Source organism: Planococcus citri, chromosome 1 (genome assembly GCF_950023065.1).
Source record: "Planococcus citri chromosome 1, ihPlaCitr1.1, whole genome shotgun sequence".
Classification (NCBI taxonomy): Eukaryota; Metazoa; Arthropoda; class Insecta; order Hemiptera; family Pseudococcidae; genus Planococcus; species Planococcus citri.
In genome coordinates, this window is record NC_088677.1 from 36,919,935 (window position 1) to 36,936,537 (window position 16,603).

At 32.0% G+C, this 16,603-nt stretch overlaps 3 protein-coding genes and 1 non-coding gene across 4 annotated transcripts; 1 reads left to right on the forward strand and 3 right to left on the reverse strand.

Moving 5' to 3' along the window:
- Positions 1-4,311: 4,311 nt before the first annotated feature.
- On the reverse strand, positions 4,312-4,395 carry TRNAL-CAG (transfer RNA leucine (anticodon CAG)). Its single transcript has one exon. It is a non-coding gene; the product is annotated as a tRNA-Leu (tRNA).
- Positions 4,396-4,968: 573 nt separating this feature from the next.
- AspRS (aspartyl-tRNA synthetase) lies at positions 4,969-8,479 on the reverse strand. Its single transcript, XM_065344436.1, has 13 exons — positions 8,329-8,479; positions 8,021-8,085; positions 7,843-7,927; positions 7,095-7,284; positions 6,927-7,029; positions 6,677-6,857; positions 6,462-6,605; positions 6,213-6,384; positions 6,001-6,148; positions 5,732-5,921; positions 5,574-5,654; positions 5,391-5,502; positions 4,969-5,314 (listed from the first exon to the last, which is right to left on the reverse strand). The coding sequence occupies exons 2-13, from the start codon at positions 8,065-8,067 to the stop codon at positions 5,151-5,153; spliced, it is 1,617 nt and encodes a 538-aa protein (XP_065200508.1). The 5' UTR covers positions 8,068-8,085; positions 8,329-8,479; the 3' UTR covers positions 4,969-5,150.
- Positions 8,480-8,721: 242 nt separating this feature from the next.
- LOC135831739 (small ribosomal subunit protein uS12) lies at positions 8,722-9,669 on the forward strand. The gene is made up of 4 exons (XM_065344438.1): positions 8,722-8,879; positions 9,020-9,179; positions 9,279-9,463; positions 9,545-9,669. Exons 1-4 carry the CDS (start codon positions 8,876-8,878, stop codon positions 9,625-9,627), a joined length of 432 nt encoding a protein of 143 aa, XP_065200510.1. The 5' UTR covers positions 8,722-8,875; the 3' UTR covers positions 9,628-9,669.
- A 127-nt stretch (positions 9,670-9,796) lies between these two features.
- LOC135831737 (probable cytochrome P450 6a13) lies at positions 9,797-15,063 on the reverse strand. Its single transcript, XM_065344437.1, has 7 exons — positions 14,860-15,063; positions 12,280-12,482; positions 11,432-11,726; positions 10,821-11,220; positions 10,516-10,737; positions 10,095-10,346; positions 9,797-10,012 (listed from the first exon to the last, which is right to left on the reverse strand). The coding sequence occupies exons 2-7, from the start codon at positions 12,459-12,461 to the stop codon at positions 9,831-9,833; spliced, it is 1,533 nt and encodes a 510-aa protein (XP_065200509.1). The 5' UTR covers positions 12,462-12,482; positions 14,860-15,063; the 3' UTR covers positions 9,797-9,830.
- Positions 15,064-16,603: the final 1,540 nt, after the last annotated feature.

The following is a 16,603-nucleotide window of genomic DNA, read 5'->3' on the forward strand; positions in this document are numbered from 1 at the left end:
GCCATTGTCTATAAATACCTTTCGTTTTTTTCCGGTCATTTTCGTTGCAATGAAAGCATGCAAGTTTGAAAAAAAGCATTCGACTTATAACATGACGTTTGTTACTGTGTTATTGATAGGTAATTGATGAATTACGTAATGTGACCATAGTTTGAATTTTCATGCGCGAAGCGATTTTAATTTGAAAAATTTTAAAATTAAGATATACATGTTTTTGAAAAAACCCAATACCATACATAGTGTAATAAAAATAAAATTCAATTTTAATTCTATTTTAAAAATGAGTCACAAACTATATGCAAGTACCTTTCTCCGGAAATGACTCTGGTACTATAGTTGGACTCTCTCCCAAAGGTTTGCAATGCTCCACATATGATGATGAACCATGACTTCGGAATTTGATTTATTGCCCATAAATTTAATTTTTCTCTTTTCAAACCTACCTAGTTGCAAAAGTAGGTACCAAATATTTATCTGCGTGCAAAAAGAACATTATTAATAAAAATACTTATAACATTGGCATAGGTAAGTATTTGTAATAAAATATAGGTAATAAATTTCTGAAAGCGTGACAATAATTATTAAAGTTTTTCGTCAGTTGTAAATTGCTTTATTGCCCTGAACCAAATTAAGCCTTGATAATCTTTTATCCAAGTACCCATATAGCACTCAAACCTATCAGCTACATTTGTGTTTGTCAACATCTTTGCATTGAATTAGAACTAAAAACTGAGTTATTTCTCTGCAAAGATCTTTCAATAATCTATTCAAAATTTTTTTGAAATGACCTGAACTATCTGCGAAAACCTGTTAATCCTTCCACACGTGACAATAGAAGTAGGTAGGTATAATAAAAAACTCAGGCACAATGGTAGAAATTTCGACGGGAAAATGTTGAAATTCATCACGCATACAATTCAGCAGAAACAACTGAAAAATTATATCTATATTCAAATTAATATTAAATAATTTGAAAATGATGGCAAAATGCTTGAATTGAGATTTAAAAATATGATAAACTTGACCAAGTAAGTACCTAAAGCATTCTACAAATTATTTTCAAAATTTAAAAAACAAAAACAAAAAATGCACAATGTTGAAGAAAATATTTCACATTATCACATTAGCGAATAAGGTATAAAGAAGTACCAATACTTACATGATTAGGTACCTACTAATGATTCGTGCGGATGAAAACGAACAATTTTTTTTAAAAATGATGAACACACTATTTTCTTCTCTGAAATTCGGAGATTGATGGGCTTTGCATATACCTACGGCTTGAACTGACACCATGTATTACATGTTTACAGCACTCATCTTGATAATTTTTTAAAAAATAATTTCGTAGAATTACAAAAGAAAAAAAATCACACCTTTCAACAGCTGAAAGTTGGTGAAAATTTTGAAATTAAAGTCTACATTTTTATCATTTATTAAAAGAACCGTATCGATCATACTTTAGTGAACGTATATTTTTTTGAAATAAGGAAAAGATCAGCTTTTAACATGTCGCCAGGGGAAACAAAAGCTAACTGTGACTTGTGGCGGAATACAAATTAATGCATTAAACGGAAAGTCTGCTTAGACCTGAATCCAAATCAAAAAACATTAAAACAAGGACGTGTCAGCTTTTAAAGAATAAAATACTTCATATAAAAAAGTATATTTCTTGAGCTTTCTTACATTTCTAGACAAATTGTACTTGGAATTTCAAATGGAATTGAGCGAGTAGAGTAGGTGTATGTTCTTTAAAAAAAATATTTGAAGAAGGGGAATTTATTGGAAAAAAATTAAAAACTGAGTTGAAACTATGGTAGGTATTTCTTATAGTAAAATTTTCGTTACTTTTTTCATTTTTTAAGATACGAGTAATAACATGCTTTATGCTGATGTCTCCTCATAGGTGCCACATTCTACATTTTCATATTTTTGAGTAGGTAAGTAGTTAGCTAGGTACTTACATATTTTTCGTTTTGGGATTATCCACTTCGATATCTTTGATCGCACTTTTTTATATAAATAAGTTTGTAATAGGTACCTACTTACCTTTCTTAAGCTACCTATAAGTAAGTACATCACTGAAAATATGTTTTCTTATCATAATAATATTTTCACAAAGTATGTAGGAATTCATGAAGAAAATTGACAGTTTTTTCCGTTTGGTCAGATAGAATATTACCGAAGTGTATAGGTACCTATATGAGCGAATTATTCTTTAAAATTAAGGATAAGTACCATGAGAGAAACATTTCTATTTACCTATTTGAAAATACTATCAATTCTCAAGCACATTTTACCTCAATGAGTACACATTGTTTACATCGTAATACTGTCAAATAGAGTCTACTGCTAAATTTCAGTGACGTCAATGATGTTTTGTAACTATTTCATAGGTACTTTATACATATGTTCCTTATTAAACTTTTTTCTCGCTGTCAATTTCAGCCCTCTTTTATTATGTTTTGACTAATTTCCTCCAATGGATGTTCATTTAGATGAAAGATACATACATTATTACCGTCCTAAATGTATAACTGGTCAACAAATTAGGGTAGTTTAATAATTCATTCATTTGCAACATCATTAAATCAAAAGTAGGACCTATAGCAGATCTAATATTTCCTCCGTGTAAATTATATTTCTGTATAAGTAGATAAGTTATATGAAAATAGGTTTCTGTGGATTCTTATTTTTAAAGCATAGGAGGAATCTTCCGTTGAAAGGAAAACTCTAGATTGATGTGCACCAGAAGAATCCAAAAAAGAAAAATGATTTGACTGGCCTGGTAAATTTATAGTAAAAAACTTCAAAAATCCGGAATGAAAGGAAATTTCCACGATAGAGTAACACGAAAACTTGAATTTGTGTTGCCAATAATTCCAAAGTCATAAATATCATGATCCTGATCTTATGAGATTCCAATTTTTACAATTAATGTTACCTAACGCCTGATTACTTCATAAAATGCAACCAAAATTGCATAGGTGTTACATGCCGGTATTCGGTACCTATCCGAAACACGTGATGTTTTAACCAACTAAACTGTAAAAATCACCGTTTAGCATGCGTTTTTGAAGCTCTGTTATTTTTTTTAAATTTTTACCTTAGAAGTTCGTGCGATTACGTTCTGTTTCTCGACGAATATAATCATCACGTTGTTTTTAGAGTTTTGACGACTATAAAATAAAAATAAAAAATATTAATTTTTCATTTATTGTTCAAAGTTTTTTTTTTTTTTTTTTAGTTTATCGTTGTTTTAGTTTATGTTTTAAAATTTAAAGTAAGGTACTTTGTGTATTTTTCATCTTGCACATACCTGGTACTTATCATTATCAAACTGATACATTTCTTCTCAGATTTTGAAGAAAAATTCACGTAATTTTATAACGTCATCATCCCTCAAATCAAATTTTACTTCAACTTTCTTTCGTTATTCTTCCCCTCCAAAACAAATATCAGCAACTCGTAGGTGAAGTCAATTTCTAGAACATAGATAATTCAGGAGCCTTTCAATTGAACTTTGATAATTTTTTCAATTTTCACTCGTTACAATTTGTGAAAGAAACAGTTTGTTTTTCTGAATTCATGTCGTTGAATTAAGCTGGAGACCTAATACTGGTATGTAAGTACTGTACCTAATATGAAATAGCCAGATCAGTCGACTTATACCTATTATTTCATTCAGCCAACACTATCAAGTTTGAGCCTGATGTATTTCTTGCTCATTTATTTGTTTTGTTTTTCAAAAATGATTTCAGGAATAATTATCAACATAACCAATTCTAAACGAACACTTTTGACAATATTCCTTGAAAAAATGTAAGAGTAAGAATTATAACAAACCTATACCTAGTAATAATATTATTTTATAAATAAATGTTCTGAAAAAGAGTTTTTTACTGTTTTTCAATCATTGATTCTAATACGAGTACATAGTTATGTAGTTACGAAGCTAAGTACTTGAATGATTTTTAATTTTTTTTCTCTTGACATTCTGAGTTCTTCTCATTTTAAATTTCAATTCGATACTCATTCAATCAGAAAAGGCCTCATTGGCTATTTCACAGTAGGTATTCTTCATAAAAAAATGAATTATATCAATTTTAATTTTATGAATAAATTTTGATGAAATTCGAAAACGCGTGTAATTCAACATTTTTAGGTAGGTATTGGTACGAAACGAGTAGAATTGTTGAAATTATACTATAAAATTGACAAATGGCTCAAAATATATCTTAAAAAAATAAATTACACGAATTTAAGGTCAGTGTATTATAAGATATGAATTTTCAAAAAAAAAAATTTAGTTGTCAGAAGTGGGATTCGAACCCACGCCCACAGAAGTGGACTGCGACCTGAACGCAGCGCCTTAGACCACTCGGCCATCCTGACTTCGACCGAAATCATGCGGTTTCATCGCACTATAACGCAAGTCGTATAACTAACAATAAACTTTGAACTTTTCCACTGAACTTAATGAGAAACTTGAGTGGAAAAAGTTCAAATAAATCTTCATCATTCCTTAGGTTTCAGAAGACAATTATGCAATGTTTAGCTGCTGGCATATTAACGTATTGTACATAATAATAGGTAAGAATAAACAATACCAACTTCTTTTTAAACCCAAATTCGTAAAAGTACCTATGATCGAAAAGAAAATAATTATTCAATTTTTCGTTAATTAATAATTATTCACTCAATCATTCTTATTAATTACCTATCCAGGAAACGCTTTTTTTTTTTTACATAAAAGCCGGGTCACTTGCGGAGATATGGAGCTAATCGAGCTGATTGGCTCTCATTTTCCGAGTTTTGAAAAAATATCGCATTTAATTAATTAAAGGAGAATTCGAGATCATTTTTTTAAAATCTTCACTGCAAAAAAATAAACATAATCAATTTGGGGTGTTACGGTAGGTATCTATTCCATTCGTTCTATTTCTAAAATGAAAATCAAAGAAATCATTTATATGGGTACACTGATATTTTATTTTTATTTCAAACATTTTTCAAATACAAGAGAAAATGAAATGCAACTACATGATATCAAAATCAAACCAAACTGATTAGTAACAATTATTCATACGTATTTAATTCATTAAAAATCATACAATCTTCGAAAATCTCATCTTTTCAAAAATATTCATTCAAGGAGTTACTCTTTTGGGATCACGTGGGAACATGGATGTTTTCCTGATATTATCCAATCCTAAATACAGCATTACAACTCTTTCCAATCCTATACCACCACCGGCATGAGGAGGACAGCCGTATTTAAATGCATCTATGTAAGCTCTGATTTGCTCCAAATCTGAGAAAAAAGATTGAGATTATTTTTGAGACTAAAAATTACTTATATCTTACCTACTACGATCGTATTTTCTTACCGATATTATGATGCTTTGCACGCTGACTGAGAAATTCGGCATCGTGTATCCTTTGCGCACCGGACATTATTTCTTCACCTCTCATAAACATGTCGTAGGAATTGGACATTTTCTGAAATTGCATACATTATCACGATGAATAAAGAACGGGAATATACACCGACAAATTTCAAAAAAACATACTTCGTTGTCAGGATCAGGCATCGTGTAGAACGGTCGAACAGCCAACGGATATTTATCCAAAATATAAAAATCGGTATCATACTGGAACAAAAAAAGTAATATGTATTTTACAAATAACAACAACAATAACAAACAATAATTCAATTTTATAAGCTCACTTTCGTTTTTACTAATCTTCCAAGTAATTTCTCATCCGGAGTAGATAAATCGTCCTCGTCACCTACTTCGACACCCGCTTCACGTAGCATGCTTATCGCTTGCGGAAATTCCAGCTTCAACGGTGGGTCTAGAAATTTAAACGGCTCGACGGGATACTGTTCGGAAATGGCGGTTATCTCGTCTTTATATCTAATAAAATCATCGATGAGATAAGAATTCAAATACGAATCACACGCGGTCATTTGGATGTGAAAATCGATATAATTACATATCACGTAATCCTTTGAACATTTCTGTAAACGTAGCACCAATTAAATCTACTACTTCGTTGTAATGATATTTGAATGCCATCTCTAAATCGAGACCAACGAACTCAGTAAGATGCCGGTGTGTGTTACTATCTTCCGCTCTGAACACTGTAAGATAATGAGAAATAAAGACATGGCCGAATGCGCTTAAATATTAACATAATCTACTCACCGGCACCAACTGTAAATACTCTATCAAAATCGGCAGCGATCGCCATTTGTTTATAAAGCTGAGGCGATTGTGCAAGATACGCCGATCCTTTGAAATAAGATACTTGAAATACATTTGCTCCACCTTCACTAGCAGCGCTGATAATTTTTGGAGTATGAATTTCAACGAAACCCTAGAGAAAGAAATTTTAGAAAATATACCTTCACACGTCACAGCTATGTACCATAAATGACCAATATAATACTTTACTTTGTTCGCAAGGATATCACGGAATAATTTACAAACACCGGCTTCTAATCTAAATATGGCTTGGTTGGCAGGAGTTCGTAAATCTAAAATTCTATTATCTAACCGAGTATCTTGATTCACTGTGATCGTTATACCGTCTTGTTCCTATTGCATAATTTTTATTTAAAAAACTTATATGAATTTGTTTATATATATGATAGCAATGCTTCTGATACCTCTTCAGGTTTCACTCGGCGAGCAGCATCTTCAATTTGCATCGGTAAAGGAGATTTTGCTGCACTGACAACCCATAACTCGATGACATGCAATTCTAAATTCTTCAACGTACAGCCCTCAACGGGTACGTTAACACCGCTCACTTTAGCCAGAATATCAACAACTGACTCTTTAGAAATACTGAAATGAAATAAATCATCATCAACAGGTCGATAAAGACAACTTGAGAAAGTGATTTTTGTGGCTTACCCGGAAACAAACTTGACCATCTGTTTACTGATCGTAGGTGAAACGGCTATAAGCCCCTGAATGGTATTCTCTTGTTGTCTTACAACAATAAAACATTGTTTACCTACAACAACATCATTTGTAAAAAAAATTTCATTTCGAATAATGTAATTCTTGAATCGTATTCACCTTTTCCTCGACTAGTATGAATCCGTCCTCTTATCCATACTTCTTTATCGATGAATGAATTATCCAACTGCTTGACGTTCACAAATTGATATTTTTGTTTATCAGATGCCTTACTTTGGATCATACCCAGAGCTCCATACTTCCCAACTGAGTAATCTTCGGCTGGAGGAGCATTATCTCCAGCGCTGTTCTGAAAATATTTGACTTGGTTAAAAAAAGAATTATTTTACATAGCTTTTTATGCAAAAAGAAAGTACCGTTATGTACAACATTAAAATAAGTGTTGTTTGAGCGAGCATATTTAGTAAAATAAACGTAGAACTAATCACTGAAATGTCAAATTTATTGAAAATTTAAACCATAGGTACGACAATATGTTCCAACCATTGAATTTTTCGAGTCAAATACGAATTAAACTAACGAATATACAGATACATCAATCGGTTACGTGGTTCAATTTTATCTTTACTTCATGCAAAAAAGCAATTATAAAGATTAAGAAAACTTTTTTAGACCAATGATACCTTATTACTAACTATGTTTTCAAATTTTTCGAACTTGAACCATGAACTCGAGTATGTAGTTTATCGACTGAAATTTCATAATATTTTCATCACGAGTAATATCTGTATGAAAATGATGTAATGTGGTAAGCTGATCGCTTTTAGTGCATAAAAATTATAACTGAACGTAAAACAATTCTCCAATGATACTTTTTCGTTTATTCATTTGAAAAGCATACACTTACTCCTTTAGAGGCCTTTTCTTCCTTTTTAGCTGACTTCGTTGCTTCTTTAGCTTCTTTTTTCAGCTGCTTCTTCGACTTTTTTTGGCTGTTACAGATTACAGAGAAAATTTCAGAATTATTGTGAGGTTGAAACAAATATTTAAACAAAAATGAATAAAGTAGATCATATATGTCTTACTCTTCAGCATTTGCATGGCTAGATTCTTCTTCAACTGAAGCAGTCATCTTGAATATTTTGTTCGACTGAAACGATCAGAAAACATATAAGAAATTGAAGAGAAGAATTAACTAAATACTTGACGAATATGTTACGAATGATGCAAGTAAATTTTGGATTAATAAGATAGTTGAGGCCGTTGAGGGAGTTGAATCACCCACGTCTGCAATCAGTTTTCGAGTGGAAAATTACCGATTACACGCCGGTAAGATATGTACAAGCAATTACATCATCAAGCATTGTACTAACACTGAAGTTTTGTTCCTTACCTAGGAGTACGATCGCAGATCCAGAAACTAATTAATCCTAATGAATACGAAAAATGAAAATGCAAATTTTGGAAAAAAAATGATAATTATTTCCAAAAAATTGATAACAGAAAGTAAACAAGACATGGTTTTACTTTTGAAGTTTTGAATGGTGAATCAAAACGTCATTCATTCAAGTTTTATTGAATATTTTAAATTTGAAAAATAAAGTACTTTTTGCTGCATTTGATAAAAGCACAAACCTTTAAAGTTTTTACTGAACAATAAATAATCTTATAAAGTTATTTTTAAATAAAAGTTTTCCCGTATCGAAAGAAAAATTAAAAAGGAAATATGCGATGCGACAGTTTATCCTGCTGTTGCCACATCCCATGTGTCAAGTTAACAAACAAAACACGTGGAGACATCGATCAAAAATAATTATTTTTATCAAACTTTCAAAAACGGATGGAAAGTTTGATGGAAAAATGTGTTAGTTTAATTTGTTAATTTTTGTTGTAATCTCATTAGTTTTTAATAAAAACCGTGTAGGTTTCCATCTTAAAGAATGGGTGAGTAAAAGAACATTTTCAAAATCTTTCATCTTCTCTTTTTCCTGTGATTCCACTTCACGTAGCTGTACTTTTTCCACTGCCAACTTTATGTTCTTTTGAAGTAATCTACTAACACTTCTCATTGTTTGCTTCTTTAGGTAAACCGAAGGGAATCCGTACCGCGCGTAAGCATGTAAATCATCGAAGAGAACAACGTTGGGCCGATAAGGATTATAAAAAAGCTCATTTAGGAACTAGATGGAAGGCCAATCCTTTCGGTGGTGCATCACACGCTAAAGGAATTGTATTAGAAAAAGTGTAAGTATAAATAATTTAGCTGGAATGTCATTTTTCGTTTAATTTATATTATTCTATTACGTTTAAACCCTTCTTTCATTGTGAATTTGTTGTTTACAGAGGAGTAGAAGCTAAACAACCTAATTCTGCCATCCGTAAATGTGTAAGAGTTCAATTAATAAAGAACGGAAAAAAAATTACCGCTTTTGTACCTCGTGATGGTTGTTTAAATTATATTGAAGAAAACGATGAAGTATTAGTTGCCGGATTCGGTCGTAAAGGTCACGCTGTTGGTGATATTCCCGGTATGATTGAATGCTTGTTTATTATTCATTCATGATTGAAAAAATTGCAGACGGCTATAGCAATGTTTGTTTATGTTGCAGGTGTCCGTTTTAAAGTTGTTAAAGTAGCAAATGTTTCACTTCTTGCATTATACAAAGAAAAGAAAGAACGACCACGATCATAAACAATGTAACGTTTCCATTTTTAATAAATGTTTTCTAAAATATGTATGCGATTTCAGCTTCATGTCTTGGACAGTTCAGCTCTGTTACATCGAATCTGCTAGTATTATAGAAAACTGTTTGATGTTTTTTCATCGTCGATGAACTATGATCATTAAAACTGAACACGAATAAAAAGAGCGATCTCAAAATTTTATATTTTCCGCTACAATTGACACGAGTTTGTTCTAGGATGTATCTTTAACCAAATTCCATCTCTTGGAGCTAATATGAAAGCGCGAGGATCTAAAGGTAGTGGATGACGTGTTTTCGAACAAACGTTGATTTCATACTTGTACAAAAAAGTAGCCAGAGCTAATTTCATTTCCAATAAGGCAAATCTTTTACCTGTAAAAACATGAATTGTAGGTGACGTTATCGCATTTGTTTCACCAATCGAAAAATATTAAATATTATTCGTAATCTTTACCTATACAGATTCGTGGTCCATCGCCAAATGGTAAATAAATACCAAATTGTCGTTGATTCATATTTTCTTTAGAGAATCTCTGAGGGTCGAAAGTTTCCGGATTTTCGTAATATTTTTCATCATGATGTAAAGCGTACACAGGAATGAGAACTGCAGTTCCTTCATCAATAGTAACCGAAGTTTCCGGTATCTGGTATGATTTCGTACATATTCGCGCTAGTGCTTGAACTGGAGGGTATTTTCGCATCGTTTCTACAAATTTTATGAGTCAAATCAGTTTTATTTTGTTGATCAGGCATGATTATAGGCATTTTCGGTCACGTTTATGTTACTGAGGACCGTTTGAACATGTCAAAAGATTATAAAATCTTCCCTACAATGCATAGATAAGTACATATTTTAATTTGGTTAAAATACGCACCGTATAAGCATTGTTCCAATAGAACTAGATCTTTCAAAGATTCATAAGTCAGGGTTGTGCCATTTTTCTCCACCGTCGTTTTTATTTCTTCGTACACATTTTGTTGAATTTCTTTGTTAACAGCTAATTCATGTAAACAAAAGCTCAACGTTGTCGATGATGTTTCAAATCCAGCCAAAAAGAATACAAAAGCTTGCGCCGCAATCAAATTATCTGACAAATCTGAAAACATACAGCGATGATTTTTACTTTTCTCTGATACTATAGGCAGTTACGTATAATACATTGTTCAAACCATTCATTACCTACTTCAAAATCTTGATCGGATTCAGGATTTGTGTGATCTTTTGTTTCGCGTAAATCGGCCAACATTTGTAAGAAATCTTCACGATGGATGTTGTGCGTTCGACGATGTTTCAAAGTTTCCGAAACCATGGAGAGAAAAAAATCGTTAACTTCTTTCGGAAACGTTCGTAAATTAAGGATTTTGAACAGAGCCGGAAAAAATACGCGTACAAGTTTCGAAAGAGCGGAAATTTTAGAAGGTTGCAAAACTTCTCGACCCATTCGTCGAAAGTCTGACGATTCTTTTGACATTGAGTTGAAATGTAATCCGAAAGCGCACGATCCTATTACATCAGTGGTAAATTTAGCTGTAAATTCTCTCATTTCAATTTCCATCTCATTTGAATTTTTCATATTATCCTGAAATAAAAGAAATGTTTTCCGTTATTGTTTAGTTTAGCAGAAAGGAATCTAGGGAATAGTGAGAAAATTGTATTTCTTCGCATTTATAAGCTCTTTTGTAGAATTTATCGCGCGCAGTATAGTTACAATTCTTGTAACTTCTGAGCTTCACGAACCATCAACTTCTTCAAATTTATACCTGCTAGGTACTAAAATACCACACAACTACCTGTAAGTATTGCAGAAGTTGTTTACCGCAGTCGTGTAAAAGATGCATCATATTTTTAATCTTGCCAGAACTAAATGTTGGGGTTAATTTGTGTCTCAAGATGCGCCATTTTGTTCCTTCCAAATTAACTAAGTTTGCTGTTAGTGGTTCTCTTTCTCCGTCATAATGATGTCCTCTATCGGTAAAGTGTTGGAAATCCTTCACTAAAATTTGTTTTATTATTTCAGGTTCTAACAGAAGTAACGTCGGTGTGCTTAATTGAAACATTCCGACGTATTTCTCGCCTTTGTAGTTTCTGAAAGAGAAAAGAAAACAAAAAGCACATGACTAAAAATTAAAATAGGAAGAAAATCATCGAATTCTTTTTTTCAAAAATATATCCAACATTTCACGTAGGTACCTATACTTAGATAGGTAGTCTATACTCTATACCGTACGCTCCGTATTCATTGAACTGTATAAACCACTTGAAAAGAGCCGTAAAAGTTTAAATACATAGATTCTTAGCATAAGTTTCTTGATGCAGATGCAAGATTGTGTACCTATTTTCTAGTTATTCGGCATAAATATATTTTGCATACTGAGTTTTATACGAACCATAATGCAAACTGTATAAGTTTAAATTGTTTGCCATGCATCTTTGTTTTTTAATTAGCTATCTATCGAAGTAAGTATAACTCATTGATTCGTTTGTGTAGTACGAGTAGGCTACACTTACTAAGATAAGCGAAGTAATTATTCCTCTCTCCCAACCACTGTCAGTAGGTGTCTATTAAAATACCTATATCATTTATAGTCTTTCTATCAATTATACATGTGTACCTAATATTGAAGAAAGAAGTACTCACTGATAGATTTTTTGAAGGCATTCTGCTTGCGTTAAACGAAAAAATGCTACATCTTGAATATTTCCAAAAAAAGGAATTGGTTTAGGGCCCACAATCTGTCTTTTATTCCAGTAATTGAAATTGCGAGTCAAATAATAATACACGTAAGCAACCAATAGCAGAAGTGCCACCAAAAAAATCATTTTGAAGATGAATTAAAGGACCTGAAAAATGAAAACAATATAAAATTATGTATCCATCGAAAGATTATAACTTTTCTTAGGTAACTAGGTGCACATGTACGTAGTAAATTCAATTGCAACATAGTGAATACACCTGTAGCATGGTCTTCCATGCGACAAATTCTAATGGTAGATGACCTCGGCCAGAACTATATGCAGTAGCATTCTAAAAGCACAGAAAGTTCAAAAATAAACGTGACCAGAATCGTCTGTGCATAGCAAAAAAGTGGGACTACTGGTTGAGAAAAAAGGGGAAGGGCTTTTCAAAAATAGGTACTTTTTCATTTTTCCCCGAATCAAAGCTTACTTGCCGTGCAGAGCAAAGTGAAATTATCGAAGGAAAAATGATAGGCCCAAGTATTTCACAATTTCCATCTCGCCGTTTTATGTATGTATTATTTCAATTTCAAATCCAAATTCTGGCTCGCATTCTAATAATAAAAACCGATTAAGTATAGGTAATAAAAATTACGAGAGCTGCATTTATATTCTTTTTTTCTGAGCGGTGAGTGAAAAAAGCTAAGATCTGCCTGCACCTTCTTCTAATGGAATAGGTATATTTTTAAAAAAATTTGAAATCAACAACACAATATTTTAATAATTTTGATTTTTTTTTTTTGCAAGCCAAGTAAGTAAGTACATAGCCAAAGAAATTAATTTACTTTTTCACTTATTTCTGCGTAGGTATCGCAAGAAAATTAGTATTCAAGTTCTGAAATCAACATTCAAAATGCTAAGAACTCAACTCGAATTACCAAAACTAATTGGAAGTTCCATTATCTTCTTTTTGTATAAGAGACAACATGAGATTCGTTAATCTTAATCACATTTACGTTCCGCACCTACCTACTGAATTATCAAGTTACGTGGTTTCGTTTTCAAGGCGTTTGGTTATGCATTTTTATTAACACCAAACGAAGAGTCTCTGCACGTGTTACATGATACGAATAGCTTGGATGGGGGGAGTGGGGATGTTATCCACGAATTACGAACTATTGTATTTCGAGCATTTAAGTCATATCAAATTATAACATGATATTAAGATTGTTGTACTGTTTAATCATTATTTTACTGGCTTATGATTGACGTAGTGTGAATTTATTGAATGACTGGATATCTACTGATCCTCTATTAAACTCGACTTTACTTTAGGTAGGTACCTACCTATTTACTGGAAATTGTGTTTTCGAGTTTCGAAATAGATAAAATAGGTAACCTTGGCTTGATAACAGATGAATAAGTAATTTCCATTTACATATTCAATTGCATGACAATATAAGTGCTATACCTATTATGTGTTAGTGCAAACAGTAAACGTAGAACGTAGACATGAGACATCCTTGAATCTAATTCGTGATCCAAATCCAATTTTCGACAGGTGGGTATTTAACAAATTTACTAGTTAGGCCATAATTGGTGGCGAGAATAACAACGAAAAACTTACCTAATATTTCCTTTACGTTGGTACCTAGGTGGTCATTTTTGGCATAGGTACTTATATAGCCCAACTTAAAATTTATATAAAGCTAAGTATCATTTTATAAGTAATTAAATTGATATTTTACCTGGAACTAAAATTTGTACAGTAGACTTCCGCTTATCCGGACTAACTGGGGAATTTGGATGTCCGGATAAGCAAAAATCCGGATAATACGGATTAATATGTTTTTGGTTGAATTTTTGGCCAAAAATTACTGTTTTTTTGATGATAATGGTGTATTTTTGTAATTTTTAATGAAATGTGCGAAAGATGAATTTTATTTCTTCACAAAATAGAGAAAAACAAACCAAAAACAAAGATAACAAAAATTTTTGAGTATGTACTCGTATGTAATTCATGTGTACTTGTCCGGATAATACGGATTTTGTCCGGATAATCGGAAAGTCCGGATAATAAGGAGAATTTTTTTTCGTCCGGATAATACGGCTGTCCGGATAAGCGGAAGCCGGATAAGCGGAAGTCTACTGTACAAAAAAGACAAAACTGTTTTCTTGAACGCGTCAAAAAATATACGTTAAGTAAAAAAGGTTCAAAATGATTCAACAATTTGATCTTAGTTGGTGGTAACAAAAACGCGCCTTTATTAGGTACAAGTTTGCTACCTATTTCAAAGCGTACCAAATATATATTTTTTTTTAAAATACTCATTGGTTTATTTATACAGATTGCTGATTTTTTTTCTCACTATGTATCGAGATAAAAATAAATAAAAATATTTTTGATGAAAAGTAAATTAAAAAAAAAAAATTAAAAAAAATACAAGTCACTCAAATTAATTGATTAATTATTCATATCTAGGTACTTTAAACACCACAAACCTTTATTATTGTAGAAGATAGAAAAAATAGAATCACTTACCGGTTAAAACAGTTTCAATTGCGATTACATTTCTTTACTGATACTGTTCAACGACATTTATCTCGACTCAGCTGGTACCCCAACAAGGACGTCAACAATCGTCCTAGTTGGTAAGTTGTGTATGTGTTGTAGGTACATCATTCATAAACCGAAGAGTACTTGCGAATGTGTGATTCAACCAATGACGTATACGCGTAACTCTCAATTAGCGTGTACTATGACCTCGTGTCCAAAACCGCTTCTTTGATTACTCTCCGAATAATATTGGTGCTAGTGTAAAAGTGTATTATGAAATACATATATTCTAGCTCGCCAGCTGCTTCGTTTTATCATTGCCAGCGTATTATCTCGATAGTACGTTCGGATGCTGTGACGAAATTTTTTCAACTCAATGAAAAAGCCACCCGTTGATGTTTGCTTAGATATGCTGGTACTTTCATCCAGACTCTTGATTCAAAATCAATCGTTCGTAGTGTCAATTTGATACTTTGTATATTAGCTGCACGTGATATTGTTTAATCGTTATCGAATTACTGTTACGTATACGTATAGCATGAGTCGTTACTTTAAGCTAAAGCATGACAAAATAGGTATAACTTTTGATTTTTAGAGATTACTCAAGTACGTTTCACGTAACAGGGGAAATGAGTGCTTTTTATAATTGCTCGTTTCAGAAGGTGAACTTGTTACCTAATGCTATTTTTTAATCCTTTAATGATACAAAAAGTATCTCTTAAGAATGGTCTTAATTTATCACGAACATCCCTCTTATGACATAAAAACACGACCTAGTTTTGAAATTTGGTTTTTTGACATGGATAGGTAGGTACCTACCAACATAGATAGATATAGGTAGGTGATATGTGCGATTGGAGAGGGCATCCAAAGACTTTTGAAACTTCATAAAAACTAGGTTGGTGATTTTTTTAAAAAATGAATCCTTTTTAGCTGTGCTACACCAATTTGTAGAAGTGATGTGTGATGAAACAATAAAACAATAGACAATGAATTTACAACCTTTAAAATATTTATTCCTCGTAGTTGTTGAATTTTTCAATAAATTTTATAAGATACTTATCTCGAAATCTTGGCAAAAAAAACAACTTACCTGTTTTTGTACGTATTTCTAAGCAGGGTGAATAATTTTTCAAATTTTTTAAAGTGTAGGCAACTCTTCTGAAAAGTTGCCTTCAGCAAATCTAAAATATTGCAAACCAAATTTCTTTACAAACATTTAATAATTCACTTTAAAGGATTTGAAAATTTAAATAAAACATAGGGTGGATTGTGCGTCAGCAATTAAATGGAGAAGCTCAAATTTGAACTTTCAACTTTTCAAGATAAGAGTTCAACTTTTCATGATAAATGCTGAAGTTGAACGCCATAATTTGAAAATTTGAAGAATTAGATAAGACTTTTAAAATACCTATTTTTTTCCAACATTGATTTTCAAAAAAGGTTCCAGACCCTCTCCACCCCCTCACCCTAAAAACGTTGAAATAGGATAAGAATATGATGTAAATGTGGATTCTAAATGATTTGAGGTCACTGAGTTAGGTAACACATAAATACCTATCTATGTAGTTATTTTTTTGGATTTGACCACTGCAGGTTATTTACCTAGCTTCATCCCATTTTGAAAAAACCTTATACTTAATGACTGGGTTCACTCGTATTTTTAAATTTTTTTTATTAAGTTTCTGAGGTGGGAGGATTCAGGAAATAGCTCACAAAAAATTCATGT

Excerpts from the sequence above, each read along its gene's own strand:
- AspRS (XM_065344436.1), bottom strand. The coding sequence starts at position 8,067 with ATGACTGCTTCAGTTGAAGAAGAATCTAGCCATGCAAATGCTGAAGA. Across the intron at positions 6,149-6,212 it reads AGTATTTACAGTTGGTGCCG|TGTTCAGAGCGGAAGATAGT; the intron begins GTGAGTAGATTA and ends ATTATCTTACAG. Across the intron at positions 5,315-5,390 it reads TGCAAAGCATCATAATATCG|ATTTGGAGCAAATCAGAGCT; the intron begins GTAAGAAAATAC and ends CTTTTTTCTCAG.
- LOC135831739 (XM_065344438.1), top strand. Across the intron at positions 9,180-9,278 it reads GGAATTGTATTAGAAAAAGT|AGGAGTAGAAGCTAAACAAC; the intron begins GTAAGTATAAAT and ends TGTTGTTTACAG. Across the intron at positions 9,464-9,544 it reads CGCTGTTGGTGATATTCCCG|GTGTCCGTTTTAAAGTTGTT; the intron begins GTATGATTGAAT and ends TTTATGTTGCAG.
- LOC135831737 (XM_065344437.1), bottom strand. The coding sequence starts at position 12,461 with ATGATTTTTTTGGTGGCACTTCTGCTATTGGTTGCTTACGTGTATTAT. Across the intron at positions 10,738-10,820 it reads CGATCAAGATTTTGAAGTAG|ATTTGTCAGATAATTTGATT; the intron begins GTAATGAATGGT and ends GTATGTTTTCAG. Across the intron at positions 10,013-10,094 it reads TGGACCACGAATCTGTATAG|GTAAAAGATTTGCCTTATTG; the intron begins GTAAAGATTACG and ends ATGTTTTTACAG.